Source organism: Ranitomeya imitator, chromosome 7, assembly GCF_032444005.1.
Source record: "Ranitomeya imitator isolate aRanImi1 chromosome 7, aRanImi1.pri, whole genome shotgun sequence".
Lineage (NCBI taxonomy): Eukaryota > Metazoa > Chordata > Amphibia > Anura > Dendrobatidae > Ranitomeya > Ranitomeya imitator.
This window is the reverse complement of record NC_091288.1, coordinates 101,129,375-101,146,400: the sequence shown is the minus strand read 5'-3', so window position 1 is coordinate 101,146,400 and position 17,026 is coordinate 101,129,375. Positions and strand designations below refer to the sequence as shown.

General features: G+C 45.2%; 1 protein-coding gene across 4 annotated transcripts in view; it reads left to right on the top strand.

Moving 5' to 3' along the window:
- Nucleotides 1–17,026, top strand: part of CPO (carboxypeptidase O) — a 600,072-nt gene that overhangs the window by 128,469 nt on the left and 454,577 nt on the right. Inside the window, exon 1 of one of the 4 annotated variants that reach the window (XM_069733694.1) lies at nt 7,284–7,363. The exons of the other annotated variants lie outside the window; for them this stretch is intronic. Coding sequence (XP_069589795.1) covers nt 7,306–7,363 — 58 coding nt within the window. The 5' untranslated portion in view covers nt 7,284–7,305. Of the gene's footprint in view, nt 1–7,283; nt 7,364–17,026 lie in introns of those variants that run through there. 4 annotated transcript variants of the gene reach the window in all.

Below are 17,026 nucleotides of genomic sequence, written 5' to 3'. Positions count from 1 at the left end.
AGAGAATTAGCATGGAGTAGTGACCATTAGATTTAGCTGTTAGTAGGTCATTAGAGACTTTAGTGAGGGCAGTTTCAGTAGAGTGTAAAGAGCGGAAGCCAGATTGAAGAGGGTCGAGAAGAGAGTTATCTGAGAGATAGCGTGTAAGACGGGAGTGGACCAGGCGTACGAGGAGTTTAGAGATGAAGGGAAGATTAGAGACAGGTCTATAATTAGCGGCACAGTTTTGATCGAGGGATGGTTTTTTAAGTAATGGATGTATGATGGCATGCTTAAATGAGGAGGGGAAAAATACCGGAAGTGAGGGAAAGGTTGAATATTTTTGTTAGGTGAGAGGTGACAGCCGGGAAAGGGACTGGAGGAGATGTGACGGAATGGGGTCACTGGTTCAAGTGGTCGGGCGAGAAGATTCAAGGAGCCTGCCTACTTCTTCTTCTGTAACTGGTTCAAAGTCAGAGAGTGAACTAGATGCAGTGGGGGAGGGAGGACAGTGCATGGTATGAAGAGATTGGGAGATGATTTCCTGTCGAATGTGGTCAATTTTTGTCTTTGAAGTAATTGGCCAGATTGTCAGCATAGAGATCTGTGGCTGGGGCCTGCTCTCTTGGGTTGAGTAGGGACTGGAAAGTGTCAAAGAGATGTTTAGGGTTATTGGACAGTGAGGTGATGAGGCTGTTGAAATAGGTTTGTTTGGAGAGGTGAAGGGCAGAGTTGTATGTTTTTAGCATGAACTTATAATGGATGAAATCTTCGGGTAGATTAGATTTTCTCCACAGACGTTCGGCGCACCTGGAGCACCGCTGCAGGAAATGTGTTTGCAGCGTGTGCCACGGTTGTCGCCGTCTGTGCAGAGTTGTTCTATGTATAGGAGGTGAAGCTTCATCCAGGGCACTTTGCAGGGTTTCATTGTAATGCTTCAGAGCAGAATCAGGACATGAGATGGCGGAGATAGGGGCCAATGATGACTGCAAGTTCTTCATAAGTTTCTGGGTGTTAATGGCCTGTATGTTTCTATAAGTGTGGAAAGTGGGGGTGACCTGAGCGGGATGGCAGTTCTTGATAGAGAATGAAAGAAGGTTGTGGTCAGAGAGCGGGAGAGGGGAGTTTGTGAAATCATCCACTGAGCAAAGCCGGGAGAAGACCAAGTCAAGGGAGTTTCCATCTTCATGCGTTGGAGAGATAGTATGCTGCGAGAGGCCGAAAGAGGAGGTTAGAGATAAAAGGTGAGAAGCAGGTGGGGAGAGGGGAGAAGCAATGGGGATGTTGAAATCACCCATGATAAGGGTGGGGGTGTCACAGGAGAGAAAGTGTGGAAGCAAGGTGGCAAAGTGATCCAGGAACTGATGAGAGGGGCCGGGAGAACGATATACCACCGCGACTCGCATGGAGAAGGGGACGTAGAGTCTGACAGCATGGACCTCAAAGGAAGGAAAAACAAGTGAGGGTACTTGGGGGATAACTTGGAAAGTACATTTGGGTGAAAGGAGCAGACCAACGCCTCCACCTGCTCTGTTGTCTGATCTTGGGGTATGAGAAAAATGTAGTCCACCATATGAAAGAGCAGCAGCAGCGGTGGTGTCTGACTGCTGGATCCAGGTTTCAGTAAGAGCCAGGAGATTAAGAGAATTAGAAAGGAAAAAGTCATGAATGAAGGAGAGTTTATTACACACAGAGCGAGAATTCCAAAGGGCACAATTGAAAGAGACAGAAGGCATGCATGGAATATTAATAAGGTTAGAGGGGTTTCTGGGTGTAGCAATTGGGAGGTTTGACTGGCTATAACATGGGGGGCCGGGGTTTGGAGAGATGTCTCCAGCGACTAGGAGAAGGAGGATAGAAAGAGTGAGCAGATGGTTAAGTGATTTGTGAGAGCGTCTCTTGTGTTGGATGGTGGGACTGAATGGATCTGCGCAGTTAAGCAATGTGAACAGAGCATGAGTGCTATACATAGGAGAGGCAAGGACAGAGGGGCCAATATGGAAGGAGAGTTAATGCAAGGGCGGTGAATGTGAGTGAATGCAGCAGCCAGGATATAGATTATACAAATACATATGGTGAGTATTTGTTCTGTTTCAAGGGAATAGTGAATATATTTAGTTTTTCTTACCTGTCTCCTGCCCTGTCTAACTGCCATGTTATAACTGCCGAATACTTAGAAAAAAAGTACTTTGAATAAAAATACACGAATAATAGTGCACGAATGCACCCCTGCACGAATGCTTCCCCAAGCTATGCAGAATTAACCTACAAGGAAAGAAAGGGTTTATTTTAATTCCGATATTTTTGTCCCATTGACTTGCATTGGTATCGGGTATCGGTATCGGCGATATCCGATATTTTTTGGATATCGGCCGATCCAATCCGATACCGATATTTCCAAATATTGGAAGGTATCGCTCAACACTAGTCATCACTCAGCTCAGAAAAGGAACACAATGGTAATGGATCCCAGAGAAGTCATCAGTAGGCGAGTATACTGGTGAGCAAAAGGGTAACAATGTTTTGAACCTTTGACTTTCAGGCTCCATATCTCAGCATTTACTACTGCTTCGAACATGAGACTACCCTAAGGCCATGTGCACACGTTCAGGCTTTTTGTGTTTTTTTCACGCTAAAAATGCTATAAAAACTCATTAAAAATGCATACATTATGCATTCTATCATTTAGAATGCATTCTGCATGTTTTGTGCACAAGGATGCATTTTTTTCCGCGAAAAAAACGCATCGCGGTAAAAAAATGAGCATGTTCCTTCTTTTGCAGATTTTCTGCGTTTTTCCCGTAATTCTATGCATTTGGGAAAAACGCACAAAAAAACGCGTAAAAATGCGTCAAAAACGCATCAAAAATGTGTCAAAAAACGCATGCGGATTTCTGGCAGAAATGTCCGTTTTTTGTCAGGAAAATTTCTGCAAGAAATCCTGACGTGCACATACCCTAATTGTATAGACAATCATCTTGGCTATCTCATACATAAATTTGACTTGAAAGTACTTAGCATATGTTTAGTTATGCAGATTCTTGCCATGTCACTGCATTGCTACTGTTTTGCACCTATAAGTGAAAAAATCTTTTTCTTCAGGTATAGTACAAATTACAACCTGTTGTAACAATTCCCTAATAGCTCAGTTTGTTATTAGGTTGATTCCCAAGCTAAATGTCACTGGTTCGAATCGAGGAGCAGCCATGAAGAAGATTTCTCAAGAAAAGAGAAATAGCATCATTCAGCTCATCCATAGCAGTGTCTTGGCCAAGAAAATTGCCAAATGGCATTATGTCAGTGCCATGACAGTTGGAAGAATATGAAATGACGGCCGCCCATCCATTCAAAAACCAAGAGGTGGACATCCAGGCGAAATATTGGAGTCAACGGCTCAGTTCTGGCATGACAGACACGGCAGTGAAGGTGTCTCTTAAGCTTCGTAATAGTGAGATCACAAATGTCAATGCATCACCGTGAGACACAGTTACACAGGTCTGGAATGGTGGCCCGAAAAAGAAGAAGCAGCCTCGGTTTCTACATCATCATAAGAAGCATTGGCTCAAGTTTCCAAAAATTACAAAACTTTGACAGCAGTAGATTGGAAGCGGGTGATTTGGAGCAATGAGACAAAAGTCAATAGCCTAGGCTCTGATCGGTGCAAATGGGTCTGAATGAAACAAGGGAAAAAGGGATTGAGAAATTGAAGGAACTTCCAAATTTGGTGGAGGAAGCCTGATGATATGGGGTTGTTTCACGGCCTAAGGAATTGGATACTTGACCACAATCGATTGTGGTCTCATTGCTGAGCTATTTGGTAGTATCCTACAAGATGAGTTACTTCGTAGACTTGAGTATTATAGGTATTTAAAAAAGGATGGCATAGTGTTCCAGCATGACAACTAGGGTTGAGCGACCTTCACTTTTATAGGATCGGGTCGGGTTTCACGAAACCCGACTTTTGGAAAAGTCGGGTCGAGTGAAATCGGCCGATCCTATAAAAAAGTCGGGGTCGGGGTCGGCCGAAACTCGAAACCCAATGCAGTGCATTGGGTTTCCATGGTTCCCAGGGTCTGAAGGAGCGGAAACTCTCCTTCAGGTCCTGGGATCCATATTTAAGTGTAAAATATAGAATTAAAATAAAAAATATTGCAATACTTACCCTCTGACGCGCCCTGGTACTAACCGGCAGCCTTCCTCCTTCGAATCCGCGCTTCTAGGACCTTGCCGTGACGTCGCGGTGACGTCGCGGCTTGTGATTGGCCGCGCGGCCGCCCATGTGACCGCTCGCGCGGCCAATCACAAGCCGCGACGTCACCCGCGACGTCACCGAAGGTCCTGGAAGGGCTGATTCTTAGGAAGGAAGGCTGTCGGAAGGAAGCAGGGCGCTTCCGAGGGTGAGTATATTCCTATTAGGTATACCTAATAGTAATACCTATTAGGTATATACTCACCCTCGGAAGCGCCCTGCTTCCTTCCGACAGCCTTCCTTCCTAAGAATCAGCCCTTCCAGGACCTTCGGTGACGTCGCGGGTGACGTCGCGGCTTGTGATTGGCCGCGCGAGCGGTCACATGGGCGGCCGCGCGGCCAATCACAAGCCGCGACGTCACCGCGACGTCACGGCAAGGTCCTAGAAGCGCGGATTCGAAGGAGGAAGGCTGCCGGTTAGTACCAGGGCGCGTCAGAGGGTAAGTATTGCAATATTTTTTATTTTAATTCTATATTTTACACTTTAATCTGAATTCCGATACCAATTCCCGATATCTTAAACATATCGGGAATCGGGATCGGAATTCCGATTCCAGATTCAAAAGATCGCCGACTTCATGGCCGACCCCCCACTGGGGTCGGGTCGGGTTTCATGAAACCCGACCTTGCCAAAAGTCGGCGACTTTTGAACAATTTCGACCCGTTTCGCTCAACCCTAATGACAACGACTCAAAGCATACATCGAGATTGGTGAAGAAATGGTTCAATGGCAATGAGGTAAAGGTGCTGGATTGGCCACCACAGTCCCCAGACTCATGGGTAGAGTTGAAGAAAAAGCTGTAAAAATGCTCAAGGGAGACGATCAGTATGCACCAACTTTGGGAACGTGTAGAAGAGACATGGTATCAGATTTTGGTTGAGACATGCTTGAATCTGATTGAGAGCATGTCCTGTAGGATTCAGGCAGTGTTGAAAGCCAAAGGTAGATTTACAAAATACTAACAAAATTCTAAAAATTAAAATTTCGATTTTTAGAAGTAAAACAGTACACAATGCAGCGGTATAACAAGATTCTACATAACTAATCAAATGATAAATAGTTTCAAGTCAAATTTATGTGTGATATAGCCAAGATGATTGTCTGTAAAATGATGGTTGTTTCATGTTCGAAACAGTAGTGGATGGTGACAATTGGGCCTGAAATTAAAAGATCAAAATAGTGTTACCTTTTTGCTTAACAGTGTATATTAACACATACACACTATATTACATACACAAATACACAGATGTATTTAAAAAAATCTTCAAAGGATTGCTTTTTTATGAATTTGGGGCTTCTCCTTAGTATCGCCACCCGATTATGGCATTGCTGATCCAAAGTGATCCGAAAACACCAAAACTCGCCCCCTTGTCTATTTAAATATACTGTATAATAGAAGACTATGAGGATATGTCTTACATAATAGATAAATAAGAACATATGACTATGTTCTGTAATGTACACTTTAGTATGGATGGTACAGCATTTACTTATAGTCATGAACATTAAAGGGAACCTGTCACCTGAATTTGGCGGGACTGGTTTTGGGTCATATGGGCGGAGTTTTCAGGTGTTTGATTCACCCTTTCCTTACCTGCTGGCTGCATGCAGGCTGCAATATTGGATTGAAGTTCATTCTCTGTCCTCCATAGTACACGCCTGCACAAGGCAAGATTGCTTTGTGCAGGCGTGTACTATGGAGGACAGAGAATGAACTTCAATCCAATATTGCAGCCAGCATGCAGCCAGCGGGTAAGGAAAGGGTGAATCAAACACCTGAAAACTCCGCCCATATGACCCAAAACCAGTCCCGCCAAATTCAGGTGACAGAGTCCCTTTAAGTGGATTTTCATCCTTGACTCACACATTACAGAGACAATGTCAGCATCAAATGAAGTTTATGAGAAGCCAAAAATAGAAAATACACATTATCCATAACAATAAGACCAGAGATGTGGATATTAGTGAATATCTTTTCCCCAGTGCAGTATCTCCAACAGGGCCCTCAATTATCATAGGTCTTTATAGCAGAAAAAGAGTTACTCAGTCTTCAGTAATCCTTTAGCACAGGCCTCAAACAAACAAGAGTACATGGAGCGGCATGGCTCATCCACTAAGATAATTCAAGTAAACACAGTTTTCTCCAGCTTGAAAGAATTCTTAAATTGTCATAATCTTTATTAGTTCAGATGCAAACACATGACAAATATATTAAAATTCAATTATCCATTACAAGGCTTCAATAATATTAGGGACTGATTCATTAAGATTTGCATTATACACACCAGTCCTAATGAAGGAACGTGGTGGGGTAAGATGTGCCAAATTCATTAAGAGATGCACACAACTTCATGAATTTGATACATATTCTGAGTGGTGTGTGCCTCTGCATACCTCACAAAAAATAATACTCTAGTGAAGCATTGGAGTAACATTTCTGGCATAAGTTACATCACTAAAGTGGCGTAACTGTTGAAGAATGCTGTCATTCCTTGTCCTGCACATGCTCCACATACTTTAATGGATTTTACTGAGACTGGCTTGAAAAAGTGTTTCACTTCAGAAAACTTGTTGCAATACATAAATGAATCAAATTCTTAGTATTTTTATTTGAGCCACAAGGACCATTTGGCCTCACCCTAGCCTGAAAGACCTCCTTGCATTTCCAACCCCATCACACTTGAAGGACATACTGCTAACATATTGGTGCCAGTTACAACATGACCTATTTTGTCAATTCTTTAAAAAAAATTACTGTAAACAAAAATGTCAATAATAATAATACTGGTTAGGTTATAATATTTGCATCCAAATCCTGTATAGTTATGCTTAAGTGCAGGGCCGAGGAGATGGGACATGCCACAAGAGAGAATCACACTGGATGTCCGGTCCTTTCAGGACCTGCACTAGCACATAGTGGATCCATTAAAGTCCACTTAATGATATGTGCACACGTTGAGCATTTGCTGCATTTTTTCTATGAAATTTTGTCACAAAAAGAGTGAGATTCCTGAAGTCTCATGCCCATGTTGCTTATTGTTTTCTTGTAGATTTGAAGTATCTTCAAATTTGCAGTATGTCAATTCTGTCAGCATTTTTGCAGAGATGGGCGGACCCATGGATTTTCGGCTCGGGTGAGTTTAGCCTAGCAGTTAAGCAAAGTTCAGGTTCGAGGAATAGAGCAGTACCCAGACCGGACCCCATCAACTTGAATGGGGGGCTCAAACATCCAGTGTTTGCCATGCTGTCATTTGCTTGACAGCACGGCAATCACTACTTCTGATCAGCAGCAAAATTATTACTGCCTCTCAGACAGCAGTGGCTCCCACAATATCAAATGAGCCCACAGCTGAGGTAAAATTTTTATCTCTGGTCATTGGGGTCAGCTGATAGGACTACTTTTCCCATTAGCCAACGCCTGCTGCCGCTAATTGTAGTGAGAACACAAAAAAGTGGCCTAGACCATAAACACGGAGAACCGTGGAACTCAAGAAAACCTACACAGAATAAGTCCTCCAGAAGTCCTGAGGGGGTACGTTGTGGCAGTCTGGACTTTGGGTAATTATATGTACTTTTCAGCCAACACTTATCATGTACTTTCCTTAACATGTTTCTATGTTTGGCTATGATGTGCAGAGAAATGTTTCTTGTTTTATAAAGCTCCTAAATAACCTTACTTACTATGCATTGCACTATATTATTCAAATAACTTCACCCAGTCCTGCAGGATGTGTTTGGTCCTTATTCACATGCACTTTTGCACATGATTTACTTTAAGCACTGTGCTTTCATTTATTTATTTATTTACGGAGGAACCCTATTGTTGCTCTCAATGTATTTATTATTATTGTTGGACCTGATTCATCCCTCTGCCCAATGTTTGCTTGCTGTTACATTATTTTCTGTATGATGTTATCCCATCTTAAATATTTTTTAGATATGGTTCAATAATATATACATTTTATATGAATTTACTGGAAGACTTCTTTTGTGTAGGTTTTCTTAATAACAGTGAGAGCAGACAGCGGCTGATGGGAGTATTCATCAACCAGCCGCTTCTCTCTAAATAAATAATGTAAAAAAACAAGAACCTGGATTACCCTGTATTTTTGATAACCAGCCAGGCAAAACTGTCAACTAGGGACTGCAACCCTCAGCTTTCAGCTTTAGCAGGTTTGGTTATCAAGAATAGAGGGGTACCCCACAGTGTTTTTTTTACATTATTTAAATAAATCATAATAAAATGGCATGGGGCTCCCCTCCTTTTCGACAACCAGTCTTGCTAAAGTAGACAGCTGTGGGCTGGTATTCTCAGGCTGGCAAGAGGCCATGGATATTAGCCCCCAAAGCCTGAAAATAGTAACCCCTCAGCCACCAAGAAAAGGCATATCTTTTAGATGCACCAATTCTCAATTCTGGCTCTTTACCTGGGTCTTCTACTTGCCCTGTAGCTGTGGCAAATGGGGTTCATATTTGTGGGGTTGATGTCACCTTCGTATTGTCAGGTGACATGAAGCCCACAGCTTAGTAATGGAGTAGCGTCTATAAGACACCTATCCATTATTAATCCTATAGTTGCATGGTAAATAAAGGCATAGCCAGAATAAAGTTTATTATTTGAAGTAAAAACAAAACTCACTTTTCCTTTTTTTATTTATAAATAACAAACCGTTATACTCACCTAACGCCCATTCCACTGAATGCCTTATCTCCTCTAATAAAACAAAAAACAACAATATCCCTCACCTATCCGATGTTTTGTCCCACGCCATAATCCATGTCTGGGGATATATAGTTTTCAACCTGGATGGGGCCAAGATGTGACCGTCCAGGCTGAGAACCACTGGTGAATGAGCTGTTTTGAGCACTGCATCAGTGAGCAACGGTGACCTCATTAAGGTTATCACCGGTTACTGAGGCTGCATTCTCATCTGGGCCAATGAACTTTGGTGACCTCCCTCTGGCGAGATCACTGCTAGCACAGTGAGAAAAAGTCTGAAGGTGCAGAGGCGAGTTCACCACAGCTCAAATTCACCACAGTGAAATTCTCCCGGTGAACTCTCTAGTTGTGTATATACTTATAATATAACTATAGGATTAGTAATACTTAATGCCTCTACATTGTTAAGTCATGGGCTTGATGTCACCGGACAATACAAAGGTGATATCAACCCCACAAATATGAGCCCCACTTGCCACCGCTACAGGGCAAGTGGGAAGAGCCACGCAAAGCTCCAAAATTCACGCATCTAATAGCGTGGGGACCCTTCTATTCTTGATAACCAGCCTTGCTGAAGCGGACAGCTGAGAATTGCAGCCCCCAGCTGTGAGTTTTGCCTGGCTGGTTGTCAAAATACATGGAAACCCACGCTGCTTTTTAAAATGATTTATTTTGAGCACAGGTGAAGGCTAATGAATACTCCCATCAGCCGCTCCTACTCTCGCTTTTATTAGAGCCAGTAGGAGTCAGCTGATGGGAGCAATGGCCACATCAACCAATGCCAATGCCCGGTAAACTTTTTACCTCTGATCACAGCTGCGGGCTCACGCTGTCATTTGACAGTGTGGGAACCATGAATGACCAGCGGTAATGATTTTACAGTCGATTAGAAGCAGTATTTGCCACACTGTAATGCGCATGACAGAGCGACAAACACACGGTGTTCGGGGGCTTCTGTGCCTGAACACTACATGTCACATGAGTTTGCTATAAACAGAAGAAACTGACCAGCACATCTCAACTAATGTGAATAGGTGGCATCTAACATAACAATTCTAAGAAAATATGAAGCTGCACTCTGGATTATTTACAATGGTACATCTAGAAAATTGGAACTTCATTACTGCCATTGAACAGGTATGCATTGACGTTGCCAGTGGCGTAGGAAATGGGGTGCAGGGGGGGCGGGCCGCCACGGGCGGCACAATGCGGGGGGCGGGCATCTAGCCCTGCTGGCACAAGCATCTTTTCAGTCAGTGCAGGGCCAGGCAGTGCAGGCACATCGGGGTTAACAAGGCAGCCAGCATGACATTGTTTGTGGGCGGAGAGTTCTCCTGCTCTGCTCTCCGCCCGCCCCTCGCTGACTGCTGAACTTACATCAGGACAGGCAGATTCTTGAGGAGCTCCTTGGCAAGCCTTGCCGCCCTGAGTGAGTGCGATGTATCCCTGTATTCTGACAGTCTGGGTGACCTGGGGCGGCCACAGCTGATATACTGTATATTATATACTTCAGCAGCCGCCCAGGCCCCCAGCACCTGTCCTGTATATGTATATACTGTATGTGTACAGCCTGCATGACAGTATATATAATATATATACAGGACAGGTGCTGGGGGCCTGGGCGGCTGCTGAAATATATACACTGCACAGTACCACTGCCCTGTATATATACACTGCACAGTACCACTGCCCTGTATATATACACTTCACAGTACCACTGCCCTGTATATATACACTGCACAGTACCACTGCCCTGTATATATACACTGCACCGTACCACTGCCCTGTATATATACACTGCACCGTACCACTGCCCTGTATATATACACTGCACAGTACCACTGCCCTGTATATATACACTGCACCGTACCACTGCCCTGTATATATACACTGCACAGTACCACTGCCCTGTATATATACACTGCACAGTACCACTCTCCTGTATATATACACTGCACAGTACCACTGCCCTGTATATATACACTGCACCGTACCACTGCCCTGTATATATACACTGCACAGTACCACTGCCCTGTATATATACACTGCACCGTACCACTGCCCTGTATATATACACTGCACAGTACCACTCCTCCTGTATATATACACTGCACAGTACCACTCCTCCTGTATATATATACTCCACAGTACCACTCCTCCTGTATATATACACTGCACAGTACCACTGCCCTGTATATATACACTGCACTGTACCACTGCCCTGTATATATACACTGCACAGTACCACTGCCCTGTATATATACACTGCACAGTACCTCTCCTGTCCTGTATATATACACTGTAGAATTTGCAATAGCTGTCACTCATGTTAGAAGTGAAATCTGGCATTGTACTATACCTAGATTTCTCTGCCGTATCTGGGCATCATGAATCGTGGTATGTGTTAAAGGGGGGGGGACCCACTGAGACTCTTTTGCCCGGGGCCCTCAAAAACCTGGAGCCGGCCCTGGGGGTGGGTCACCGGGCTGCGGCCGGCGCGGCAGCTGTTTAACGCCATTGACGTGTGGGCCCGCGCCCGCACGTCAATAGTTAACAGCAGCCAGCCAATCTGAGGCTGGCAGCTGACGTCAGTCCCAGTGTGCATGTCGCCGGCGTCTGACATCATTGTCAGTCGCCGGCGAGTGCACGTTTCAGCTGCGTGGAGAGAGCAGGAGCGCGGTCAGGTAAGCAGAACTTGTTTTTTTTTGCAGTCCCGATCATGTGATGGTAACATTCACCGGCGAAACAATTAAAGTTCTACATCTGAGGTCTTATTCCTGCTGGGGGGGGGGGGGGGGGGCGCCAAGCTCGGGACCAGCCCCGGGCGGCAAAAGCTCTAGCTACGCCTCTGGACGTTGCAGTTGGGCTCATATACATTGGCCAATTTATGTGCTAAGTGACTTCTTTTTACTGTATATTTTCCAATAGCAATATTGCTTTTCCAATTCTTCATAATTCCACATGTACAGTACATATTATAGCACTTAATCAATGTTCTATGGCAATAATACAGTTCCAGTTTTCTAGAAGTACCATTCTAAACAATCGAGAATGAAGCTTCATATTTTCTTTCAACTGTTATGTTAGGCTGGTTTCACACTTGCGTTTCGAAACGCATGCGTTTAAAAAAACCGCATGATGAAAAAACGCATGTAAACGCTGCGTTTTTTTGACGCATGCGTTTAACGCATGCATCCAAAAAACGCAGCGTTTACACGCGTTTACATGCGTTTTTGCATGCGTTTGCGTTTTTTTCAACATTTCCCCCCAAAAATTAGGAGCCAAAAAAAGATAACCAGACACAACCAATGGGAATAGAGAGGGCGTATATGATTGTCTCTCTATATATTGACCTTAGGGGTACAGAAATTTTTACAGCTTGCTACTGTTTCCGGTGTCATGATGGATCTTTCCATGGAGAGCTTTTATTTCCAACTGGATTTCAGCTTCAAGATTTTCCTGGCCTGTGCTTTTGCTTGGGAACAAGACTGAAACCGCCAAAGATGGAGAAGGAGACAGCGTAGGCGTTTTTGGAGGCACCCAATCATTGAAGTGCGTGAGAGCCGTGGAGCCTATCACATGCTCTATGCGGAGCTGAATGCCAACCCGGAGAAATTCTAGGATTACACGAGAATGTCGCAAGATTCGTTCCATGATTTGCTGTCTCGTGTCCAAGGAGCCATACGGCGACAGGACACACAGCTCCGTAGAGCGATTCCACCCGAGGAATGTCTGCTAGTGACATTACGGTACGTTCCAAATCTAAACCAATGACAGTCCAAATTTTGGTTATGACATGTATTTTATGTGTTTTTTTCTTTTTATTATTTTTAAACACACCATAAAAAGAGTAGATTTTAATTTTATTTTTTTTTGTTTCTTTTTCTTCTAGATTTCTTGCCACAGGAGAGAGTTTATCTTCCCTCCACTTCCAATACCGCCTTGGAATATCCACCCTCTCCGGAATAGTTGTGGACACCTGTCGTGTGTTATGGAATGTACTCTGTGAGGAGTTTATACCAGTACCCACCGTGGACATGTGGCGCACTATCAAACCTGCCAGAACCGGATCGGAGTTTTTTAACTACAAAAAATATTTACCTAATAGGAATATACTCACCCTCGGACGCGCCCTGCTTCTTTCCGGCAGCCTTCCTTCCTAAGAATCAGCGCTTGAAGGACCTTCGGTGACGTCTTGGCTTGTGATTGGTCGCGCGAGCGGTCACATGGGCGGTCGCGCGACCAATCACAAGCCGCGACGTCATCTAAGGCCCTTCACGCGCTGATTCTAAGGAAGGAAGTCTGACGGTTAGTACCAGGGCGCGTCAGAGGGTGAGTATAGCAATATATTTTATTTTAATTCTTTATTTTACACTTAAATATGGATCCCAGGGCCTGAAGGAGAGTTTCCTCTCCTTCAGACCCTGGGAACCATCGGAAACCCAAAGCACTGCATTGGGTTTCGTGTTTCGGCCGACCCCGACTTTTTTTATAGGATCGGCCGATTTCACTCCCGACTTTTGAAAAAGTCGGGTTTCGTGAAACCCGACCCGATCCTATAAAAGTAAAAGTCGCTCAACCCTATTGGTGTGTATTGAGAGCGGTGAAAGACACAATGAACCAAACATAATTGTTGCAAATTAACATTTTTTTATTGAGTTAACAAACAAATTTAAACATTTATTTTTTTGTACCGCGACGGGTTGTACCACGATGGCTTGGGGTAGAGTGACGTAACCGGGGGGTGTTAAGAACTGAAGCCTGGCTCACCGTGGAGGAGGCAGAGGTGGCAGGAGAAGGGGCAATAAAACTGGAAGGGTCTGGAAGTTCGGGGATGGGGCTTAACACATGAGAGGCTTGAGACGCACTGGAAGGGTGAGACACAAAAGACAATACAGACACATCGGTAGGTGATGGGGGAGGAATACTAAGAGTTTTTTGTTTTTTATGTGTTTTTTGAGTTTTCTTTTGTGTTTTCCTGGTAGGGGGATGTCTTGTTGGGCTAATATGTTGTTGCGTGTTGGCGGGAGACACGTGAGGGTCCGGCTCCACTATTTCACAGTCCGTTTCCATTGTGGATCGCTCGGCAACGCCAGAGTCCAACTGCATCATAGTGGGGGGGAAACATAAACCCCTCCCAGGGTCCTGCTGCATTGCTGGAGGGGGGAAACATAATGCCCTCCCAGGGTCCCGCTGCATTGCTGGTGGGGGGGAACATAAAGCCCTGGCAGGGTCCTGCTGCATCGGGGTGGGTCCTTGTTGTGAATTCCGCTCTTGGGCTCCCTCCGGTGGTTGTAAGTAGCATTTTTGTGAGTTCTGCTCTTTGGCTCCCTTCTGTGGTTTTGAGTGGTATGGCTGCTTCTTGGATTTAGCTTCAGCAGCTGTTTTCACTGATCGTCTTTCTGGCTCGGCTATATTAGTCTGGCCTTATCCCTCATTCAATGCCAGTTGTCAATTGTTCCTGCCTGGAGTCATTGCTCTTAGGACTTTCCTGACACTCTGACCAGTTCATCAAAGCTAAGTCCTTGCTTGTCCTTTTGCGGTTCTCTTGTTGTGGACTTTGTTGTTCAGCACTTTCTTTGTTTTTGTTCATTTGTCCAGCTTTTCAGTATGGATCTATTCAGCTAAGCTGGAAGCTCTGGGCAGCAGAGTTTGCCCTCCACACCTTTAGTCAGGTGTGGAGATTTTTGCATTTCTCTGCGGTGGACTTTTTCTAGTTTTTATTACTGACCGCACAGCGTTCTGTCCTGTACTATTTTCTATCTAGCCAGAAGTGGCCTCCTGTGCTAAATCTTGTTTTATACTACGTATGTCATTTCCTTCTCCTCTCACAGTCATTATTTGTGGGGGGCTAATCTATCCTTTGGGGATTTTCTCTGAGGCAAGATAGTTTTCCTGCTTCTATCTTTAGGGGTAGTTAGCTCTTAGGCTGTGACGACATGCCTAGGTAGAGTTAGGAGCATTCCATGGCTACTTCTAGTGTTGTGTTGAGCTTAGGGACTGCGGTCAGTATAGTTGCCACCTGCTCAGAGCTAAACGCATGTCGCTCCTTAATCACCAGATCATAACAGGTCCTGCCCGGAAAGCCATGGCTGGGTCCTGCTGCATCGGGGGGGGGGGGGGGGGGGCGGTGCGATACGCCATGCCTGGGTCCTGCGGCATGGGGGGACGGTCCTATACGCCATGCCTGGGTCCTGCTGCATCGGGGGGTGTCCTGCCCGGAAAGCAATGCCTCGGTCCTGCTGCATCGGGGGGAGTCCGGTCCGATATGCCATGCCTGGCTCCTGCTGCATCGGGAGGGGGCCGTGCCGAAAAGCCACGCCAGGGTCCTGCGGCATCGTGGTGTCAGCGGAGGAGGTCCAAGCCGGAGCAGCGGTTGTCACGGTGGTGGCGGTGGGATGTCCAACAGCACTCGTCATCGTGTTGGCGCTGTAGTGGAGTACACCTGTGGATGGAATAGAGGTGGCCGTGCAGTGGTATGCAGCAGAGGTAGGAATGGAGGTTAATCATGACAGTGACGGCACAGTTGGATATGCCGCCACTGTCTGCTGTAAATTACGACTCTGACTCTGCTGCATTGCCTGCACAAAAGCAACATTGCAGGCCTGCATCACACTCAGCTGGAGATCAGGGCTAAGGTGTTCCGACATGCCCTGCTGTATTTGGTTAAAAAAATGATGAGCTGGCCTCTGGAGGTCGGCTTTAACTTGATCAAGGCTTTTGGCGACATCCTGGATCCGGCAATTTAGGAGGTTATGGGACACATCCATTCTGTCACCTAAAGCTTTGATTGCTTCGTGTAAAACCGAGCTCAAGTGCAAAAACTCGGACATGAGTGACCTATCCGAAGCCCTCTGTCGCTGCCAGGATGAGCCTGCAAAAATGGGTGCAGTGAAAGAGGACTGCGAAAGGGGAATACCTGATGGGCCAGCTCCCTGGTCTCCAGTGAGTGTGGAAGGCCCACCTGCTGCTGCGCTGCTGGATGGCTGGGACGGGTCCGTGGCTGCCGGCTGAAGGACCGCTCCAGAACCTGGTGCGACAGTTGTGCTGTGTGTGCTGTGAAAAAAGGAAACAGAAAATTAATACCAAAATATAACAAGACGGTATATCCTGTGGAATTTAAAATTACATATTATGTCAATGCAATACAACCGGAAGCATGTGAGAAATACTTACGTTCTCATGAGAAGGACCGGTCTTAAAAAGGACAGCACACGGCGGTATTTGTACAGCCGGTGCCTTGCTCCGGAACCACTTGCAGCACGATTCTTTGCGTGAAGGTCCTTGTTGAAGCGGTCCTTCATGGAACGCCAACGTGTTCTTATTTTGTCCACTGTGAAATAACAATAAAATATAATGGTCAGAAAATGGACTTTTGGCCGTGCTCTCTTGACTGTGTGTGATGACAGAAACTACGAAAAGTTTCTTTCATCACACACAGTCAAGAGAGCACGGCAAAGATCTCAGCTGCTTCACACTGCATTTTAATACCTACCAAATGCATTACGGACCCGTGGCGGGGCATTCTCCCAGCCATCCCACAACGCTTGGGCCACCTCACTCCACAACCGATGGAGCGTACTGTTGACTGCGTGCTGTGGATCCCGGCTGTCCCACAATGGGACTTGCTCCTGGACAAGGGTGATCAGGAGGTCAATATCGATCCGGTCATCGTCCCGTTGTGAAACCTAAAATTAAAAGAAAATCATATAAGTTTGCTCAATCACATTAGGAAAAAAAATTAACAGAAGATGAGAAATGGCATGAATATGAAAGTCAACTCAGAAAAGGATTCTACAAGAAACATTAAAAGAAAATTAAGGGTACAGAAAGGAAGATTCAAGAATATTACAATGAGGACAGTCTGCCTTGTATACATACCTGCTGCTGTCTTCCCACCGGACCTTGACTCCGCTGCTACATCCCTCTCTGTCCCTCAGTAGAAGTGCTCTATAAAAAAAAAAAATCAAATTGTCTCATGTGTCGATGTGACAGTCAATACTTACCAAGCTGACGAACAAAAAACTAACCTCACTCACATGATCCACTTCTGACTGACGTGGCTCAAACTCCTCAT